Here is a 23024-nt window from a genome sequence, read left to right on the forward strand (position 1 = left end):
GTGCTTCATGGTGCAATATATCTCACTTTACAAGAGAGTATCCTAAATGTGAGGCAATGTTACCCACTCTTCAATGCATTTCCTGAATATAAGTTCAGACAAAACACTTAAATATGAAATTAAAACAAGTTCCTAAAATAAACGGAGGTTTGCAATTACAGATTTTGGACAGTTTGGTTTTTTTTTCTTTTTTTTTTTTCCTTAAATAAATGAACACAGCTGCAAAACTGCTTCACTGATCAATGCCTATTGGTTAAAAACAGGAGTTATGTGATGGGGCTTTTTTTTTTTAATTTCACTGGGAAACTGCACATTTAGATGCCTAAACAGCTTGAAAAATTTGATCCAGATTTACTCACCTTACAGACTACCACAATCAGAAAACAAGACTTAAGTACTATGTTTAAATCTTGTTTGCATTTGTACTTGTCAGTTAACTTTCCAAAAACATGCTCTCGTTAGCTGAGAACAGTTTGTTTTCTTCTTGTTTTACTAATTGTTAAGATTCAGTAAATCCATGTGTGCTTATTTTGGCAATTCTCTAACTTAGCCTACATTTAATTACTATTTTTTGAGTATTATGTTGAAAAATGAGGCATCAACATGGATATTTACAAAATTATTGTAGCCTTATTTGTGGCCTGTTTTGAGCTGCATTTGGATGGAAAATGCAGTTAGATTACAGTGTTCAAAAGCAGCATTTAAAATAGCTTGCATTAAATAAAAGCTTTCCGTACGTCTTATACACAAAAAAGCTGAACATTTTACAATAAAATAACTATTTAAACAAAGGAAGTAACTTCTAAAAAGTTGAACTCATTTTTTTCTTGCGGTTGTATCCTTTAAAATTTTAATAATAGTAAGTCTACAGCTTACTTTAAAAAAAAAAAAGCAAACAAAATTCAGAGGTGGGTATAAGAAGACAAGTTTGTGCTCTTCAGCACCCTTGTGGTTTCTGAGCATTGAACAAACTAACCACCAAACTGATTAGTTGAATATTCTGAAGTGAAGAGAACACAGGTTTAGTAGCCATGGAATAGGTTATTGCCTTTAAAAGGTAGCTTGTCGCCCTGAGCAACTCAAGTTTCAGGTGCTTAGTTAGTGACTTCCACCAGCTCTACTGTTTAAAGTGTCAGTAGGGAGAGGAATGCCCTTAACGTTTCAGTTTAAGATACTCAGAATTTTTTAATTTAACTCATTTAAATTACAGTACATTTGGTCCTCAAAATTAACAATGGCAAGAGTAGTTTTAAGTAGTTCATTGTTAAAGGGTTTATCTGAATTACATATAAGTAGAGATAATTTATTTTAAATATGAACTATAATCACTTCACCACAATCTGTCCAATAATCCTACCTTTGTTTAACAATTTGCTCAATAGATTGAGTACTTTTCAGTATAATGAACAAAGAAGAACAATGCATAAAATGAACTAAATGTTACAATCTTCACTTGATTGTTGGCACACTTTTGCAGGGGCAAAGGGGACACAAGCAGGAAAGAGACGGTGAGACAGAAGTACAAATAAGGTGCCATACTTTAAGTTTGAAGAAGAAATTTTTAAGAATTTACTCTCCTCAACACAGCCATGTTTAACTGATTCAAGAGTTTTAATCACACTTTCAGAAGTAAAACACGTTGTCTTTGATTGCATAAGAAGCCACTTCAGTTATTCTTCAGATATGTTGCAGTGAACATCATTCAACAGTATTCTGACTTATTTTTAAAGATACATAAAAGAAATTAAATGTCCTTTTGAAAGACAAGGAATATAAAACACGATCAGTATCTTAATACAAAGATTTTCCAAACTCAATTGCATGTATTATTTTCAAAGTTATCAGCATCACAATAAATCTTTCAACTTAAGAAAATATTTCTGATTTTATACATTCAGAGCACTTGAAAGGAGTCACAACAGCATATGTTTCAGACATACACACAGATTATATTTTAGCTGACCAAACTAAATAATCATATATGTATTACATCATTCAATGACCATAAAAGTTAAGTAATACTGTTGTACAATATGAAGGTCCAGACAGAAAACTGCTAAAGAAAACAGCAATAATTTATGGCAAAACCAGTAACAGGGAAAGTGGCTGTGTTACATAATTAAAAAGGAAATAAGAAGTTACAATGAATGAGAAGTGATCTTTGTTGCTAACAGCGTTTCTCACCTCGAGCGGAGCAGATAAAGTTACTGTGGGTGAACTGAGGCTACGAGGCCGTCTTATCTGCGGTTCACTTAAATGGTTGCTGCTGTTTGCTGTTGACCCAACCATGCCATCTTCTGCAAGCTATTTCAGAAGCAAAACCAAGTTAGCAAGTTGTCAGTAACACAGTTCATCCAGAGTTAGGACACTTCAAAAATGATGTAATTATTTATTATTATTATGAAATATTAAACATACTTTCCTAAAGATCAAGTATTTAATTTAATTCCATTGGAAGGGCAAATAATGTATGGTACTATTAATAGATCAATACAACTTTCAGATTCAATCCTAAGAATGCATTTGCCTCCTTTTATTAGTTCATATGTACCTCTCTGTAAATTCCTTCCATTGTAGCAATCAACTTAATCTGTACCTTAATATAGTTAAAAGAATTAACAAAACAATCCCAATCATTGCAATTTTTTATGATTACCCTGAGTTGTCAAGACAATGCTTAGGATTATTTTTTTTTTAATTTCAGAGTTCTGAAGAGCTGCTTCAACTGACATTATACTCAATACATGCTAAGTGTTTGCTATCTAAATTGAGCATTACAACAGATCTTCATACCTGCATAATGGGCCGCGTCCATGTTGTGGTTCGATTGTTATGGTTGACATAATATGTACGGCCTTTTGCATCCTTTCTTTCTTCCCAGCCTGAAGGTAAGCCTGGTGTAGTATGTACATAGGCCACTGAAGGCTGTTCAAGCAAGAAATCGTAATTTAATAAATAAATTAATAAAATAACAATAACTGTATTGTTATTTTATAACAGCTAAAAAAATTTCATAAGTCCATTGTTTAAAAAAAAGAACTTGTTGACTTACAACATTCTTAAACACAACAAACATATAGAAAAATATGGTTTCTGATTTCATTTAATATAAGCTCTTCTTCACATACCTTTGAGTCAAATAATTTTTCCTCACAATAGAACTTTTGATTCACTTTTGCAGATTCAGGTATGTTGTTCAGAAAACAGCTAAGCTTATATGCCCTCAAACTTTTAAATGTGTAGATTACACATAATGACAAAAAGGAACTTTGTGTTTTAATGATTTTTCCTTTAAAAGGCGGATGTTTTTTCCTTTTATTAGTATGGATAAGCAAGAACTGAACTAACTGTGCAGTCAAGTCAAGATCTCCCAAGTTCTGTTCTGTTCTTTACCACAAGGTGTCTTGAATCAGTTGCAAGAAACTATTCTGGGTTTAAAAACTGAAGTGCAATCAATTTGTTACAGTTACAAATGTTGCATTCAGGGTTAGGTGTCCTGAAGACACAAGATACACCCCCAAATTGGAGCCCAAACTTTGGTGTGAAAGGATTTTTTTACTAGAAGTTGCAGAAGAAAGACATTGTTCTAAAGAAAATATACAGATAATGATAATGGTGCCAAAGGCACCAATTCTCATTAAACAAGTTATGTCACTATTCAACGCAATAATTATATTATTGTGTGTTGCTGATGTTGTCTTGTGTACTTCCTGTAAGGAAAATATTCAATGCTTAAACCAATTGAACATTTTTTCCTGGGACATACAGCAGGAAAAAAAAAAAAAAAAAAGCATTGTAGCACAAACGGCATAGCTTCTTGGAGAAAAATAGCCTAGAGAGAATTTTTAACACTGACCCTGTCTGCATCTGAATATATATTTTAGAAGGGGAGGAAGCCAGGGAGTTACAGTTTTTAGACCATATCCTCTATATAAATCTACATGTTTATTAAGCTTAGTCACTTTCTAGTTTGCGACTCCTCTTAAGACATCACTTGCTTGTATAACAGATTAAGCACAGGTATCCTGGCTGTCAGCAAAGCAAACAAGAAAATCAGAAAACTCAGGATAGGTGTTTTTCTCAACTTTGTTGAGATGTATTGATATAAATACTAAGAGCTAGAGAGATACAGAAATTTCTGTCATTCACAGCAGATACAAGCAAATTGCTAAACTCTGCAGGACAGTATTTTTGCTCTCTAATGAAGCCCGCGTATTAATAATTGTATCAAAGACTTGGCACGTGCAAGGTGTTTTTCAGTATCTATGCCTAGATCTTTGGTTCAAGATGCATTTGGTTTAATTATTAGATTAATCACATTAAAATATACATTAATACATTAATAATCAGGAGTCTATAATGCTAGAGATTGCTTCACTATTTCAAAACATCTGCCTTGATAGCAGGATGATGAAACCTAAAGGTTTTCATCACATGACAGAGTAAAAAACAGTGCTTGAACTGCACCGTCTTATCAATTTGTGCAGTGTTTTAATTCATCATCAATAACATTAATTCCTTTAGAAATATGCAGCTTTGTAGTGCTAAGAAAACAAAGCAAAACGCCTTCATCTAGCAATCTGCTTTTATCATGGCTTCCCCTGAACAGGCTGTAGCAATGTACATGGCATTTTTCTTACGGATGTAAAACGTGAACTTCCTGGTCCTTAAAGAATTTCAGGTTTAAATGCTGACAGGTAGAACTGCAACACAGCACAGCAGAGAGAAAGGCAAAACTTGTACTTGAACTGCTAAACGTATTGTGCTTGTTGCACCTGAACATCGAATTTTCTGTAACGCTGCAAGTTCTTGAGCTGATGTAATAGTTAATGCCAGTGTTCAGATTGGGAAGAAATGGTTCTGACATCTGAGCTAGAGAAAGGACTTTTATCAATGTCCAAGATGCAGAAAGCAGCTCTGGTTGCTGCCCCTTCCACCCCCAACAATCTGCTGCTTACAAGAAGATTTATGAACTCTTACGAGACTGCTTCGAAAAGAGAAGACATTTTTTATCTTTCCTGAAAGAAGCAGGATGCTACATTTAAAAACATGGTTTGAAGAAAGACTGACTGTAAAACCAAATGTCTGACAACAGACAGTTACTGGGCGTAACAAGGGAAGGCGGCTAAGAAACACATGCATACTAGGAATTGTCCTTTGCTCTAATGGTCAAATTACGCCAATGCTCATTAATCCAATTCGCTTCGCAAAGGACTACATATTTAAGGCAATTGCCTACTGCAGAAGTCAAAGGCATGCCTTTATTTCAGACAATAGTATACTTTACATTAAACAAACAAACAAACAAAAAACAAAACCAACACCAAACCCCCTTTTTTAGGTGGTAAGCCCAAAATGGAAAGAACTCCAATTTACGGTCATGCTTTCATTCATTCTGTCTTTTCACAGAAAACATGTTATCATGTATCAAACATGAAGGTGTGTAATTTTTACTTCTGCAATTTCAGGGCATCTCATGGAGAAGATGTGCTGCTGTGCTAGATAAAGGAAAAACAGAGCATACAGACTGAAGTTTTGCGCAGAACATTAGATATTTTGTTGTCACTTCACATGCGGTCTTTGCTCATTTTGTTATTAACAGGAGTCACTAACTACTGAGAGACAACTTCAAATTTGGAAGTCAATACAAATTCAGCACTACACAGTAACAGTATGATTTTAGCATCAATCCCAGTATTTTTATTAGAGATATAAAATAATTGCTGGGAAGAGTTGATCACTAGCACAAACTCTGAAAAGAGTAGTATGTCTCAGACTGACATCAAGAGAATGAGTAAGCCAATGAACTAGGGGCAGATATGGGGTTTTCTTTCATCCAGTCTTTGGGAGCCACTGTTAAACCACTGTAGGCAGAGACATGCATATCACAGTAATGGTATTAACAATTCAGAGTAGCAAAGCTGACTCTGCTTTTTTGAGTATTTTGCCCACATCTGAGATGACCATCAGAAACACAGCCTCTGTTTCAGGGCTGACTCATACACAAGCAGCTTAAGTACAGGCAGAAGGAAATCAGCTCTACGGGTAAATGACTGTGGTAAAGATGAATGACTGAAGACTCAGTCCTGCAAAATATTAAAATTCATATATGGCTCTGAGCTCTTAAATTCTCACTACGTGAATGCAAATTGAATTCCATGAGCACTTGGAATGAATGTTGGAATACAAAGCATGAGTAAGAGATCAAAGATGTTTAAGGAAGACTCTTTAAACTTTTTTAGTATGACCTTAAAATAAAACCAAGGGAAGAATCAGCCTTGAAAATTATCAAATACCTTCACATAGGTTAGAAACCAACTGTTAAGCTTTCTAGTTTTAGAAAGGAGTCTTCCTGCTAAAGTGACAACTGCACTGATAACCATTCTTCTGATGGAAAAAAGCTAAGTATATTTAACATAAAAATTACTAATCCTTGTAATTAAACTAAAAATCCAACACGTTATGAAAAAGTGTTATTCCTACCTTAACATACTACTGCCCTAATCATTTAAAGAAACATTGAGATTGGTCTCCTGGGAATTCAGGAAATGTTCTTCCTCTTATCTGTCATGGCTGTCTATAATAAATGATACCTTAATTTTTTTTTTTTAAAAACGTAGCCTGATAAATAATTTGTTTCTATCCTATGGCTGCGTACTTTTAATATTAGATTTATTTTAAACCTGAAGTAGTCACTATCAAATTATATATGCAAGCACTATTTAAGAAATATATATGCTGTAAGTGGTGAACTAGAAAATTGTAATGAAGTGGAATTAGCAGATGCATTAATTCAGAGTTTGATGCACTAGGAGCTATTTTTTTTTGCCATGAAACAGTAAAAGGAAGAGTAGTAAAAGCTTAACAGGACTGAAATTCAAAGTCATGTGAGAAATATCACAAACAGATTTTTAATTATCTTGAATTTATATTAATTTAAAGGAAATATTTTTTTGCAAGATTGAAAAAAAAAATCATTAGCAACTGCATTATGGCTGACAGTATAAGAAAAACCTATAACCACTTACAGTATACGTAGGGTGAATAGAACGAATGCAAAATTAATTGGTAAAGCTTAGATGGCTAAGTATGATTCCAGTTTCCAGTTCAATACCTGCAATCCATTCATTAATATCTTCAACTCTAAAAGTTTCACTGTTTTTCCTTATTTTACTACTTAGATTCCTCAGTGCAAGTATTGTACATCTCACTACAAACTGTATTTTCTTTTCCTAAAGTATATACCATCCATGCTTTGAGTTACTGTGCAGACTCACAAGAGCATGGGAAGTATTAAGCCACAGCTTGGCTACTTGGATAGCTGCCTCTCTGTCTCTATGTCTTTAGCTTTACTCGCCAGACTAACCACAAAGCAAGCAAAGTTACTCTTTCCACATCCTTATAAACAGGGATTTGTGTTTTATGATCATTCCATTTAAAAATATGTATATAGTGGAAAATTACTACCTAAAGATCGAAGACGTGAATTACATTACACAGTAGAATTTGATATCTCTCTTTAGACCTCTGAAGGCTCCTGTTGAAATTGAGGATACATTATTTTTCTACACTCTACATTCTTTGCTCCAGCAAAGTAATTAACTGTAATTCTTGTTCTTGCTTCATATTCTTAAGACCTCTTTCCCAGGATTCTTGCTTAAGTCAGTATATTTGCTTTTTAAGAGAAGAGCATGGTTGACACAATGAACTGGAGAACTGCCTAGATAATCAAGAAAGGAAATGAGAAAAGATACTGAATGGGTCAGAAAGTTGACATACTACAATAGGAAATAGAAAACAGAGGAAAACAGATGAGGAAACAAAGTAATACCCACTGAAACAAACTATGAGACTCTGATTTATTTCTTTCCTAAACAGACAAGTGCTGGAAAGACTATGCTATTTTTCCACTTGTCTTAGTTCACAGAGCTGGCAGGCAATGATAAGGAGACTACCTTTTCAAGGCTGTTCTAATGGTTTCCAGACCGTTAATCAGTGGTCAATAAGGCCACAGTAAGTGGTCTGAAAACAGTCCACAGACAATGTTTTGAGTTAAAAATTAGATAATTAAGATAACTGATTAGTCTGAGAGAAATTGCGAGGGCTGACAGTGATTCACAGATTTTCTGGACTAATGGATGACTGCTACACATTCTTACATGTTTGCTCTATTCAGGCTATTATTATTGTCTACACTACAGAGTAAACATAAGGTGTGGATAATTCAGGGATTTTCAATTAAAAAATTTAATCATTTAGTTGTAATAATACACAATCTATTCACTATATGATGGCATGCTGCAAATTATCAACTTCGACTGTGAGGATACAGAAACACAAGACCGATGCTCTAGTTATGCCACCTGATCTTTCCTTTCTCTTTAACACACTATCAGAATAAATTCAGCTATCAGCAGCCTTTCTCCTTGCTATTCACTGTGGGTTAATGCAACCCATAATGCAATCTGCAAAACAGAGTTTGCCCTTCAACCTCCTTTCCATATGTTAGATACTAGTGTAAAAGATACTCTACCATATAGAGTAGAAACTTGGGAGATTTATCAAGAGCCTTTTTCCCAAAAACTGAGTGCTTTTTAACAACTGTCTTCAATAAATACTGGGGGGCGGGGGGGAGTATTATGGTTAAGGACAAAATGTCACAAGAATGGAGATGCTGGGACACACGATGCATTAACATATGTTTTGCTCAGCCTAGTTTTACAATGTGGCCTTCACAGAGGAATGGTAAAGGACATTGGGGGACTTAAAGAAAAAAAAAATCCTGAAAAGCAAAGTGGTTAATAACCACAGACATATTTACCCAAACATGCACTTTATCTACAATCAATACCTACTTCATTACACACACTCAAGTGTAACAAATCTACTCATCTTCTGTCACTGACAATATAAAAAGTCAGCCACGCTGTATCTACAGCAGATGTAACATTTTTAGTTATACATAATATTTAGTGTATCAATTTCTTATGATCTAAATGCTTAGACTTGGACCCAAGGTGGGGGGGAGAATCAGGTAACATTAGTTTGCATGAATACGCCCTTTAATAGCCTCCTCAGGCCTCAAAGCTTGCTAAGACAAACCACAAATCAACACAGAGTTTTTCCTACTTTAATCACACTCTAAAACAGACAGGGTGGAGCCATGACGGTAATATCAACTCTCACACAAAATAACAGTAATTAAAGCAATCAATCAGGATATGCCACTCTTGGGTTTAACTGCTGTTCCTGAAGGGGCTCAACTCGCTGAGTGCATTGCTCATCAGGCTAAAGAGCCAAGCACAGTTATCGCTCCCTCACCCGGGCAACGTGTCTTTCATTCTCACTGCAAAACAGATTCAAGAGGAAGACAGTCCTGCACTGGGACTATTCCTGAAAGAGCCATGTGGATTTAAATCATCTCATACGTAGGAGGGCACAGAACTCTGTGCTTGTTACTCTTAAGTAACTCAACTAAGCCAGTTATAAAAAGGGGCATCATCACTTCTTAAGATGCCACAGCATTGCATTTTTGCGCGGTCCACCCCTGTGCCTCTGTGCTAGACATGCTCCCAGCATGCCTGCAGAATCATGCTGCTTTAGGGACTGAGGCTGAAGAACGTCTAATTTGTGGGTCCCATATCAATGAGGGGTTTTATAGGATTCTGAAAGCAAAACTAAAGTGACCTAGAAACTTCTACTATTGACAGATTGTATGCCTACAAACTTTAGGTGCCTAAAGGACAAAAAGAATGGCAACCTTTGAAGAGGCTGCTTTTGGATTTAAATGCATGAATCCTATTTAAGTCCTAAGTCCTCTGCAGATTTGGATTTCAGAGTATAAATGCACGCTGAATGAAGACAAAGTGGGGGGTAGGGTCCCATTAGTAAGCTGCAATATAATTAGGTAAAACATCTATGACATAGCTGTATTAATTATGAGTCAGTGAGGTTTAAACTCAGTTATTTGCAGAAAAATATTAGTATTTTGCTCTAAAAAGTATGATCAAGACAAGATGCTCTGCCAACAAAAGACCTTCTTTACACTACAGTTCAATATAGCATGCATTTTAACTAATGATTAACAAGTCAAGCAGGTTTTGCAAGGAAACAAAGAAAAAAAGCTATTTGCAGTAATAAAACACAAGTATGCTCCTCTGATTCTAAAATTCAAAAACCAGTACATATATACAGTATTACAGAATGATGCATCAACACCTAAATTAAGATCTGACATTATCAAATACAAATAGGAAACATACCAAGTCTAAATTATGTTTCTTTCCCTGAAACAAATTATCTAGGAGTGCACATATTCATAAAAGCTATTTATGATAGTTACTGTAAAATGATTTCTATGAAATAACTTGCTTCAGACTGACATTTAATCAGGTTAAAAAAGAAGGGGATGTTTTTGACAAAGTCCAATATAAATTAAAACCACTTTCCTTGTATTACACTTTCAGAAAAGCACTTCCAGAATTTTATTGGATGACTAAAGTAAGAATTCAGCCTTGGACTGCTGAACAACTACTGGAAAATGAAAACTGGCATTAAATAAGACCATTAAGAGCTATATGATACATCACTGTACCTCCACGGTTCTCAAATGACAATCAACTTTAAGAATTAAAATGAATTAGTCTAATGGAGAGTAAGGGAAGACAGAGGCAAGCGAAAAACACAGCTAGATGTATACTCATCTGATGTCTCTAATCCCTAATTCATTCAGTATCTGTTTTTAAAGAATTAGGTATTGTGTCTTTCATTTTTCAGAAGCCTGTGGTATCTCCTTAGTGCACAGTTTTGTTAAAACTCAGTGGCATATCCACATCATTAAAACATGCTAGTATTTGAGTGAAATCGCAGTGTTTTGATAAAATTTGAAACAACAAGAAAAGGTAACTATTGATTCAGTGACTGTTTCATCCAACACACCGCTGCTTTGTGAAAAAAAGTTCGTTGTTGTACAAGACCTAAATCTACCCACGTTTTATTTAGAGATAGTGCTTGATAAAGAGTATTATTACCGTTGGTTCCTCACCACCTGTGACAGTTGAAGAACGAGCTCTCCTAGATGGACCACTCTGCTGTTAAATGATAATGAATGTTACAGATAAGTATATTTAGTGATGAAGGTCACAGATTACTGTCACACCTTTAGGAGTAGGGAATCACAGACAGTCAAATTTATTGAGACAGCAATTAGATGGAAATAATGTTTAAGATAATAGCAAAAAAATTGAGTCATCAATCACTGATAACCAGGTCAGAACCTTATACAAAAACCACCAAGGGAACTAATTTCAAGAGTTGTTGTATCCAATTATATATGTTCAGTATTGCTAATGATAATAATAAGAACATTTACTCTAAATGTAACATGATCTTATTAAACCCCTCCCAATAAATTTTGCACGTTCTGCCCGTAAACATGGTATTTAAAACCAAAATGGATACATTCTAGTCATCAATGACTGCACAGAAAAAGCCAGATGAAAGAGACGGAACTGGTACTTTGAATTTTCAGTAAGGATTAATACAGTCAAGAACAGCACTGTATTTAGAAAGAAAGTACGTATTTAGTTGCTAGAAGATAAATTATCATTAGCTTAGTAAGGATTAAATATGGTTAAGATCAGTTAACATCCTTGTTTTAGAGCAATGCTTTCAATTCTGCTGTTTTGAACATCTGCTAATGAAATGAGCGTTCTACAATAATAAAGTGAAAGACACATCACCAATCCCAATCTGACTACAGCAGTTAAAGGAACCCAGACTCCATAAAGTGATAGGAAACCCAGACTCCATAAAGTGATATTAAATAAAGAAGCAGAACACCTCTGGAACAGACTGCATTAGGAGACAGCTTTGTCCAGTAGAGAGGGAAGACAGTTAAGGTGGAATTATACTGGAAACCACACCACTGTTTACCCAGAAGAGAAAGTAAAGAAACAGATAACACTTCAGAAGCAGTTCTTGGAACAACAGCTATTACATGCATTTGTGAGCAGCAAATGTAGATACACTAACAACTTCTAGAACAGGTGAAAAAATTAAACAAGGAGAGAAACACCGTGGTTATTGTAAATGTCTGCCCAATAGCAACAGAAAGAACAAGCAAAGGAGAGACATCAGCTTTAATAACAAACTTATTGATATACTCTATTTACTCAATATTTCCATTAAAAAGATACACAAATTTGCTATTCATATGTAATATATTTCTAATAAAAAATTGGGAAAAAAATTCCTGGAAAAAAGTAGCATTTTTAAAAATACTGAATTATTTTTAAAATCTGAACAGTTTTATTCAAAAGCATATCTTGCACAGTCCTATTTTAAATAGTCTCTCTATAGCTTACCACCTTTGCAATCCTCATACTTGGGTTGTAGGACAAAATATGTAGAACTTTCTATCAATTAGATCAAAGGTATACATGGTTATGATGTGAAAGAGAATGTTTTTTAAAAAAAAAATCTTTGTATCTTTTCCTGTTTGAAGAATCTACTTAAATAAAATCACAGAAGAAGCTGCTAAATCATTCAGATTAAAAAACTACAACAGATGCAATTCTATTCAGTTCTATTGTACAAGGACTATCACAAAAAGGCTCCTTTTAACTACAACTAGGTAAAACACCAATCTTTTTCAATATTATACAGATTTATATATTCCAAGTAAAATCAATTTACGAGACACAAAAATATACCTGGATAGGAGAGTCCTGTGGCTGCTACAGTTCCAAGTGTCAGTGGTGCCACTGCCCTCTCCTACCCCAGCCGAAAACACCCCTTGGAGGATTTTCTCTCTCCACTGACTATGTATCTACAGTTTAGTAAACTAAATTTCTATGCTAGATAACTAGAGTTAGTGTGACTATGCTCTCAGTCTCAAAACATTATTCTCTCTCATGAGTGTCCTCATTTTAGTTGCTGACCATGATGACATTAATTTGGTATCCAATACTATTTGGGATAGTCATATGCCCATACTGGTTACTGATCTATATCTGACTAGAACTGACCTAAGATAAGATATTATTCAGAATCAGAAAATGTTGAAACAAAAAGAAAGAAATAGAAGTTAGCTTTGGTTTACCAAGGATAACTGAGACTGTTCAGCAACTGTGTCTGTTACACTGCAAGATCTTAATCTTGAAGAAGGATCTCTTTGCTGGAAACAAAAAAAAAGAGAGATGTCTTTAAGTTAAGGTGTTTTAAAAAATGGGCTTTTATTCAGTAATTTTACTTTTCTCCCATTTAATCCAACCCCCTAAAAAATAATATTTATGTTGCAGTATCTTTAGTTTTAATACTTCTACAGAAACGTGGAAAGCAATGAAAAATCAAAATTCTCAGCATTCCATCCTGGACTGTTTCAGATTAACTAAGGAAAGTACTTGGATACACATCTTGTACTCATCTTTAGCATCCAAGTTACAATGTTTTATTGACCTAATCTAAGAGAAGAGGATAGGCCATCCCATCTGGGAGAACACGTGGGAAAATCAACAGCTGTGGAATCAGCAGTAAAGGGGAAGATTAACTAAAGACATAATGGGGAAAATGCCATGGAACTTTTGAGAAACTATTTTCAAGTATCTTTGGAAGACATTTTAGAGAACCTGGAGGGAGCATAAGCGGTATAAGGAAAATGTAAAACTTCTGGCTGAATATTGGCAATGTAGTCCTTGGAAAATCAATAGGCTAGAGTTAACAGATTTCTACATATGGCTTGCTGTACCAGTTAACCCCTATACTCATTACTCGCACAGGGGCACAAGAGGATGCCAATCCTATGCAGGGGATGAGGCGTGGTTCTCGTGTCTACGACATTCTGAGCCTGTGGCTGGGAAAGCAGCAAATTCTGCAGAACTTGCACTGGGATTACAGCCACAGTGGGAGCCTTGCTGAGATCATCTGTCGGCATATTAAGATATTTCCAAATGTGCATCTTAGTACATGATGCTTAGCTTACTCTTCAATAATAACAACGTTAAGAACAACTTTAAAGTTTACTGTTTAACAAATGGCAGAGAAGTGCGCAAAAGTTTGCTGGCTGGAGTTAATCCAGAAATTTCATACAAAACCAAACTAACTGCTAGAGATAGAACTCTATATTGTAATGACCATTAGGGCACCTATAAATGTAATATAAATAATACCAAAAGAAAAGGACATTAGAATATACCCAATTGCTAGACAGATTACTTATGTTTTACAGGTACAAACCTCTTTGCAATAAAATCTCCTATAAACAATTAGTATCTACTTCTATTTTACTAGGTAGTGGTATATACAATTTCTCTGTTGTCAGTGACCCTTCATATATATTATATAAAAAAAGGGCTCATTCATTTTTCTAAAGGAGAAATGTCAACATGAACAAATTCTGACAGAAAAAAGATGTGATTTTTTTTTTTCCCTAGTGTCATAAAAACAATAGCAGAACGCAGCAGTATTACCCCAGGTCAAAATACTGACTCCAGGAATTCTGGTTGGAACTCAGTGAAGATCAGGTGAATTGCTATGAATTTCTTTGGAAATGTCAAATAGAAAGGGCAAGTCTTATGTTAAAAATCCTGTCCCACATGATTTTGTAAGTGATGGGAAATCTTAATATAAAAGCAGGCCAATTTGTCCAGCAAGAAAAAAATTGTAAGAGGTATGGAAAAAAATCTGACCAATTAAGCTAAGAACATTGTTTCCTAGACAAAAATTAAGCAGATGACACTTCTCTTAAAACCAGACATTGCAATAAAAACTGTAGCTGTAATACAACCCTTCAGGGAGTGAATGCTTCACCTTGGCTTTCATTACTTCATGGTGAAATTCACAGATGGCATGCATTATTGACAAAAATTAGGCATTAAAAAATAAATCCAAAATCAAATACTATGGGTGAGACGTCAAAAGTCTTAAAAATTTATTTACTATAAAAATTTACAGTATCTTTTTTAAAAAATCAAGTCTTAATTTTCCTCTTTGCCTTTCTAGTTTTTGAACTTCCCAAGACACATCCTTCATGATCATGAATCAGAAACAAAAAAGCCCTAAAAAAAGCAGATATGCTAGCATGTCTGCTTGATACTAAAACATAATTCCTCACAAACCTGTGAGATTTATCAAAAATAAGGTGATAAAGCACAGTGGTGTCAAGTGACTGAATTCCATTCCATGTGGGACAGGCTCCGATTACAAAGGGACAGCACCTGAGAAGTGACAAGGATCAATAATAACATTTTCCACTTGCTGTGACATTGTTTGTGGGACTCACAGCCACAGAGGCTTCTTCACATCCCAAAATTACAAGGAGGACCTCCAAAGATAATTTCAGCTTTTACTTCTTGATAACAAGACGTTTGCTATCCAATTAAAAAATGTTTCAGGAGGAACTAATGTGCCACACTAATATTCTTTATATTTAAGAAGGAACTAATGTTCTGCCTACATCAGTTAGCAACCATTGCCCTGTAGAATTAATACCTGGTCTACAAGGTGTAGTCCAACATAAGAAATACGTCAGTATTACAGTAATTTTGAAATATCCCCATAGCTGGTACCAAGACATCTAGAAAGCATTAGGCATGGCATCAGCAATCATTTTTTGTTACTCATGAGAAATCCCCTATAATGAAAAAAATATACAAATACTGTAGTCATGAGAGCTGGCAACAAAGAAAGCCATGAATAGAGTATTTCAGTTGGAAGGGACCTACAAGAATCATCTAGTCCAACTGCCTGACCACTTCAGGGCTGACCAGTATTCAGTAAAATACAGTATTTATACAGTATTCAATAAAATCAATCAGCATCTAAATAGCATTTCACTTCAAATGCATTTTCTCACACAGCTTTTCTGTGTGGTTTGATTGAGGTTGTAAATTCCACATACAGAAACAAGCCTTGGGTAATTCTTAAACTTATTATTTTGCATAATTGATACCTTATCTTTAATCAAAGAGTAACCAGCATTACCCTCTTCTGGATATTAATGGTATGAGAATGACTGCACTAATAATCAAGCAAATGACCTAGCCTATTTATAACTGCTCACATGGGCACCCTTATGTATCACTGAAAGACAACAAAGCAACACCATGAAGCAAACTATCTGAGAGACATATCAGAAACTCCAACTCTTACTTGAATACATCAGTCCTAAGAGCACATTAGCTTAAAAGAGCAGTGTTTAAAAAAAAAATATAGAAAAGATGATGTAATTACACCTTGCTTCTATGCTATGCTAAAGATTAACGTGAAAGGATTTGTCTGACAAATGTATTGACCAACAAGTCTGAAGTGTTTTCTGGCATTACATAATATATGAAGAGAGTGACAACATACTTTAACACACATACAACCACTCCTCAAGTATCTGTTGGCAATTTAGCTGTGTTGTAGATGAACTGTGTATGGATGTAGAGACATTGAAGCTGTCTGTAAAACAACCAAAGGTCAGGCTGGATATACTAGTATAGGCACGCTGTTGGGGAAATGCAACTGTAAGGGCTTCTAGTTTCAGCTCACAACCTGCAGAGCTGAGCCAGCTTTATGTAAAGCCAGTTTGGAGCTGGTGGGTTTGGGAAAAACCCTCGATCCAAGCTTCCTCCATGCAAAGTCATGAAGCTGATCTCACAAGCCTTCAGGAATCTGGATCAAGAGGAAATGTCACATGGAAATACCTGAGCACATGGATTATATAGCTTGTGTTCAGCTGGAAGTGCCAAACTTTTCCTGCCTACCTGGCTCAATCCAAATGAAGCTCTCAGATGTCTCTGTACTGTGCTCGCCAATCTCCAAATGGGGAGGATTTATTAGCCCAGGGTAAGCACTGTTCCTTCACATGGAACCAGCTCAGACTTAAGTGCTGGATAAGGCCCGTGAGCCCTCACGGAGGCCAGAGCTGTGGGAAGCACAGTTCAGAGCCATGAGCTGCCTTGACTGATAGGCTAGGGCTACACACTAAACACTGCTGACCCACTCAGTCTCTGCATGCAGACTTCTGGGGGCCTCAGCGAGGCATTTTAGAGTAATTTCACTGTCTGTTTTTTTCTGTTACTTTCAGTATCCCAACACCCTCTTACACTGGATAATGCACAGTAACAGATTTTAAATGCTTTGACAATTTCTTACTTTGCAAGTGTGGTCTGATTATAATTTTTATTGCACTGCTAAGAAAGATGTTATCACTTAATGGCTCATAAAAGAACTAGTTTGTATAGGAATGTAATTATCGAATTATTTTAATTAAGATAACTTTGCAGCTATACCATTTATTTATTATTTTTGGTGTAAAAAAATGTAGGCCCTGATCTTGCCACTGAAACTATTTGATTAATCTCCTGCCCTTCAAGTGAAGGTCTACTAAAAGCCGCAGTCATCTACAAAAGCACAAGTGACTCTTTATGCAGATGGTTAGCCATCAGAGCTTTAATTTGCTAACTAACCTCTAGATAATATTCAAATCATTGTAAGACACCTATTGCATAAGCTTTTTGTGAAAAACTTGCACCTAATCAAGATTCTATTTAATCAGAACAAGAGTAAATATTAATAAAAGTAAATAAAAATTACCTTGATGGCATATACCAAGAATAAAAAAATGAACAAATCACAGCATGATGTTCTGCTTAAAACTTACAATTGTTTTTCGTAATCGAAGAGACATAAAACATTCCCCACCCGCAACTGTATTATCCTTATTTTTTGTGGTATCATCAGTCTAACAAACTAATGGATTACACAAATATAGAGGACATTTTTTGGTTTTACCTCAAGTAAACTCTTATGGTGAGAGACAATTTTTTTCCAGCTAGCCATTTACAAACTTGTGGAAGATTTCACAAGAACTACCTACTTTCAGTTCTAATCCTTCATTAGTCTTATAATAGTTAGTCCAGTAAACTATGAGAGGTTTATAAAATCCTAATATAAGAAAGCACATGCTTTAATATAAACATGTACCGTTAAAATACTGAACTTAAGACAAATTATCATGTAGAAAAATGGATGATGACTGAAAGAGCATTAGCAGTTTTTCCTCTTTCCTTTGGAAATTCTTAGCTTGGTACTCTCTAGCATTACATGTTTTGTTTCACTAAAGGTGTAACAGTAGCAGAGTCTGAAGTTAAACTCACACAGAAGAAAACATTAAATCTAAACTGAGGAATTCTGTTGTTCAAGGCAGTTTGCTCAATGGTGAAATTATGATGCATTTTTTTGAAGATAATTTTAACTGTATGTTCAGGTTTTCCTGAGACCAGCAATTACTACCCATCCGTGTAAATGATTCAGATTAGGTCAGACTAAGAGATGATGACAGTAATAGAGGTTTATATAGAAAAAGCAGCCTGTCACCTACAATCAAAGAACTGAGTTGTTCCCCATTGGAATCAGGAGTGACCTGAAGTCTTCTGCTCAGTTCCTCAGATAGCTCCTGAGGACTGGTACGGGATACTGGAGATGCAGGAGGAGGTGGCAATGACAAGCTTAAGGAATCTCCACTTGCACTTGCCTCCTCTGAAATGGTTTCCCAAGGCTAACAAAAGAGAAGAAACTACGTTAAGCATTTATAAAGACAGATAGAGTCTTCTTTCCCTTTGCCTTCTATGTGATCACCTCATTGCGGCAAACACAGGTGTGATAATCAGCCTTAATATTTAACAAAATAAACCAATCCCTAGAACATGTAAACAAACACTCTAAGCAATGTGAAGTAGTCACAGGGAAAAATGGTTTTCATGCTGAATTCAAAATGGTCTTCATGTTGATGATGACACAATGCTTTATGATTCAACACAGAAAATGATGTAGATGAAAAGATGCATAAAAAAGAGCTCTCATTAAATAAATTCTATTTTGAAATTTTGTTCAAAATATAACTAATTCTGCACTCTTACTAAAAACTTGTAAGAAATAACTGTTAATTTTAATTTAGAATAAAATGCATAATAGAAAGGACCCATTAGTATCTGCAAATCAAATATTAACAGGTGACGAGTGCCAACAACAGTTTCAGCAATCTATTTGTTGCTCTGAATAACACTTAGTGAACCAAAACTAGCTTTCACAAAGAATTTTGTCTGTGGTTCACATAATAAAACGTTCCTTAAAGTTGAATGAGATTCGAGCTTTGCACAAACTCTCACTTAGGCCTAAAAATATCTACCAAATTTAATTTATTTAGTCTAGATATAAATTAAACAAATACTCACTCTGATTAATAAGATCTCAGAATTCTAACTAAAACCAAGCATTCTAGGAAACAAACCAACAGCTTCTCTTTCCTCTAAATCAAGACACTAAAGAAAATTGAAATATATGGCAGTTCCAGCCAGCAAGTTTCCCTTCTTTTTACGACTTATTCCATTGTTATTCAAAGCAGAATATTGAAAGTGTTTCTATCAACATATATATAACAAGCAATGCTTGGAATTAGAAATGTTTCTCCCAGCATTTGTATAGTATTTAGTATTGTGCATACATTATCAGGCACCCACAAATGCATGGGTCCTTGAAAGTATAGCTCTGTTTAGGATTTTTATTGCCACTGGTACCTTACTTAGGCAATTTCCATAGACACCATGTAAAAACATTACTATGTATTGTTATATAGTAATTACAAATGAGAAACACATCAGCTTGAAGTGTAGTCAACTTCTTAAAACCAAGACCTTTACATACCTCAGGAATGTCTCCAATCTCCATAGGTTCTGGTTCCAAATCCTCACTAATGTGTCTACGAGAGCGGAACCGCCTATGGGCTGCTTCTTGGTTTATTTGCCTTATATTGTTATCTGAATCAGATCCCACATCACTGGATAGTGGGGAAATGAAAGCATGTGAAGGAGAAAAGAACAAGAAAATAATGAATGTTAAACTAAAACACCTACTTTGTCCATAGCTTTCAAAACCTCATTAATGATTTTGATTATAAAAATCATTATTCTTGCATATGTCAGGCTTCATAAATAGGAGACCATTTAATCCCTCAATCCAAAGTAAATAAAACTGGAAGCATTTCACAAATGTCATGCAACAATGGAAATTAACATTCTTTATACATCAAAGTGGGGTGAGCAGAAATAGAAGTCCACACTCAACTATACTAACCCATCATTACTCATCCTTTCCTGTGATGACCATAATCATTCCCAACACAGAGATTTTACCTTTGCCCCTGTCTTTATGGCAACTATCGCTTTCCTTTTTTTGATAGCCAAAGCAAATGCAAGCTGTTGCGGTATGGATAACTTTTTGAACTGGCTGCAACGACCAGCTTGGCTCACACCAGCAGTGGTGGAAATGGAAAATACCCCAGTTCCCTTAATGGAGACCTGCCTGGCTTGTGGGACTTCTCAATGTGCACAGCTAGATATAAATCTCTACTACAGTACTCAATGGGCAGATGTTGTTAGAAGGCAGTATTGTATTTGAACCTCTCCTTCAAGATGAGAGACTGTAACTTTGAAAGATGGTTATGTTCAGGAAGAACTTCTTTGTGCAATCATTTTATCATTGCACATTTTAAAGAACTATGAGAAATGAACTACTCTCGTGTTCCTACTGCAGACACAGACTGTAGAGCACTCAATATTTTTCCTTGCTGACCAACTTAGCATGTGAGTTACTGGCCTAAAAGTGAGAGGTTATGTATCCTACTTTCAACCTCACGAGACCTTCCGCTCCTAGTGGTTTCATAAATTCATAGAATTTAAAGGCTAAACAGCATCATTCTGAAGTCTTCACTCTTCACCAAGCCTGGTGTCATGCATAAAGTTTATCAGTAGTAATTACACATTTGTTTCCAAACTACCTGTGATGATGCCTAGCTAAAAGTGAACCCTTGAGGCCTTCATTATATACACCCATGTGCTGATGATGCTTTCTAGTGGTGATTATTTTTTGGTATCTGCCAGTCAAACATTTCTGAATCCATGTACTCTTTACTTCGTCTAGCATAATTGGATTACAAGGAGGTGCCACATCAAATAATTTATAAAACCTGCTTTTTTATAGACACTTATTCACCATTACAAATCATAATGATAGTAGTTGAAGAGATTTGCTTGACAAAATACACATCGCTTAGTAAATAGCTCAAATAGTTCAACAGTAAATAGTTCAAAACATAAAGAAAAAAGTTTAATTCAGTTCTAACTAAGATAAACGCATCAGACAAGAACAACAAATAGTGCCTTAAAAAAGGACAACACACATTTGCGTAATTTAGCTATGATTATGAATATGCAAGAAAGAATAACCATTACTGTTGTAATAAGCAATAGCGGAAGAATAGTCGCTACATAAAAATAATGCAAGATGTTTACCTAATACAAGATTTCAGTATAACTCAACATTGTCAATTATACATACTTTTTAAAATGTAAGCTTGCCACAGCTTTATAAATCTAATCATAAGAAACATATAATGAAGGCTTGAACAGGAACTCCACGTAAGCACAACCAGTGTACATAGGTAATGCAGTCTATACACTGAATAATAATCAGGATCTCCTCAAAGTTAATCAGTTTAACTTAATTAAAACTTAATAGAGTTGACATTTTTTTTTCCTTGCCTTTTCAATAGTCTCTATAGAAGAAAGTAATTTATTCTGTTAAATTACTTACTGAAAAATTCCACGTGTCTCCCAATATTCTAAGGTACATTGTTAATGCACTGGCTTCCCTCCCGCCCCTTCAGATTTCCTAGAATTTCCCAGAATACCTAAGTGCATGTGTGATTTTCTGGGGGTGGGGAAGTCTATTCTCATCCTTAAAAAAAAAAGATGTTTCCTTTTTAACTGAAGATCTCCAGATTTTGGTTCTCAATTTACTAGCACATCTGTGAGAATTTTTCCATGAATAAAGTATGGTTTCATATACACAGCACAGTTAGCACCAAAATCATAATTAATCTGTTACCAAAAAGAATGGTGTGCCTTTATAAACTGCTTTGTAAATGTCTTGCTTAAGACTTTTTCCAGCCTTGAAGTTGTAAATTCAAAATGGTTATGTTTGTTGGAAAAAAATCACTACTTACTGGTAATTTTGCACACATCCACAAAACATTGCACTGCACTGCCACTTACATTAAACTTGGTCGATGCCACTGAGTAGTCCTGTTGTTATGGTTGACATAGTAAGTCCGCCCCAGGTTGTCCACCTTTTCTTCCCATCCAGGAGGCAGTGGAGGAGGTGGTAACTCCTCCTGACGTTGAGATGCGGAGTCACTGGAATCAACCACATCCCATCCATGCTTAGGAATGGGGTGGGGGGGGAAATTTTAAAGTTCAAGTTAAAGAGAAGTTATTTCATTGTTGCTTACATTAGTGTATAGGTGCAGATTCTGAAAATTTTCCAAAGAGAAATTCAGAATTACTTAAATGTAAACCATATAGAAACAGAATAAGCTCCGTGGTTACAGTGTGCACCTCACTTCAAGAACAAACAACCTAAAATCCCATCAGTCTATTACAACAGGGATTCCCAAATGTATTTGGGCAGTTGCTCATTCTAGTGGTGGCCAGCTGCAGATTCCCCGTCAAGAAGCCAGAGAGAACCAACTGCTAACTTTTGAACTCAGAGATGTATGGCTTGGGATGAGAGCCCTCATTCCCAAGTTACAGATGACTGCTGCAAACTATTAGTAAGGCAAACTTGGGATGACGTTCACTCTGTCAGCCCTAATTGCAGCTAATTCTTAAAATGGATGATGGTTGACAAGAGTGCTGAAAAGTCTTGAAACCTGCTGTGCTTGCATGAGCTTTATTCTCTGCAAAGTCAACGCTGCCAAGGAAATAAAGAAAAATGTTGTAACACGTATTTTGAAATGGCCTCTGAAGAAGAGGCACCTAATACAGACCATTATGTTTATAAATTACTTGCATAGACTTTCTGAATTCTTCTACTTCGTATGAATTCCACTTCTAATTGCTCACAAACTGAGTCAGACAGACTTTAGAATTCATTGTGGCAGCTGAAATACTTTGAAATACTTGAAGTGGTTGAGAAAACAC

The 23024-nt window shown here is 35.4% G+C and overlaps 1 protein-coding gene across 4 annotated transcripts in view; it reads right to left on the bottom strand.

Moving 5' to 3' along the window:
• Nucleotides 1-23024, bottom strand: part of NEDD4L (neural precursor cell expressed, developmentally down-regulated 4-like, E3 ubiquitin protein ligase) — a 151199-nt gene that overhangs the window by 32799 nt on the left and 95376 nt on the right. For 3 of the 4 annotated variants that reach the window (XM_009323056.1, XM_009323055.1, XM_009323054.1), the window contains 6 exons: nucleotides 22098-22264; nucleotides 19690-19822; nucleotides 18368-18544; nucleotides 13103-13177; nucleotides 2794-2925; nucleotides 2185-2304 (listed from right to left, as the gene is read on the bottom strand). In XM_009323056.1, coding sequence (XP_009321331.1) covers nucleotides 2185-2304; nucleotides 2794-2925; nucleotides 13103-13177; nucleotides 18368-18544; nucleotides 19690-19822; nucleotides 22098-22264 — 804 coding nt within the window. Of the gene's footprint in view, nucleotides 1-2184; nucleotides 2305-2793; nucleotides 2926-11030; nucleotides 11091-13102; nucleotides 13178-18367; nucleotides 18545-19689; nucleotides 19823-22097; nucleotides 22265-23024 lie in introns of all 4 variants that reach the window. The other variant, XM_009323057.1, reaches the window with a different exon arrangement.

This window comes from Pygoscelis adeliae, unplaced genomic scaffold (assembly GCF_000699105.1).
Source record: "Pygoscelis adeliae isolate BGI_AS28 unplaced genomic scaffold, ASM69910v1 Scaffold174, whole genome shotgun sequence".
Taxonomy (NCBI): Eukaryota; Metazoa; Chordata; class Aves; order Sphenisciformes; family Spheniscidae; genus Pygoscelis; species Pygoscelis adeliae.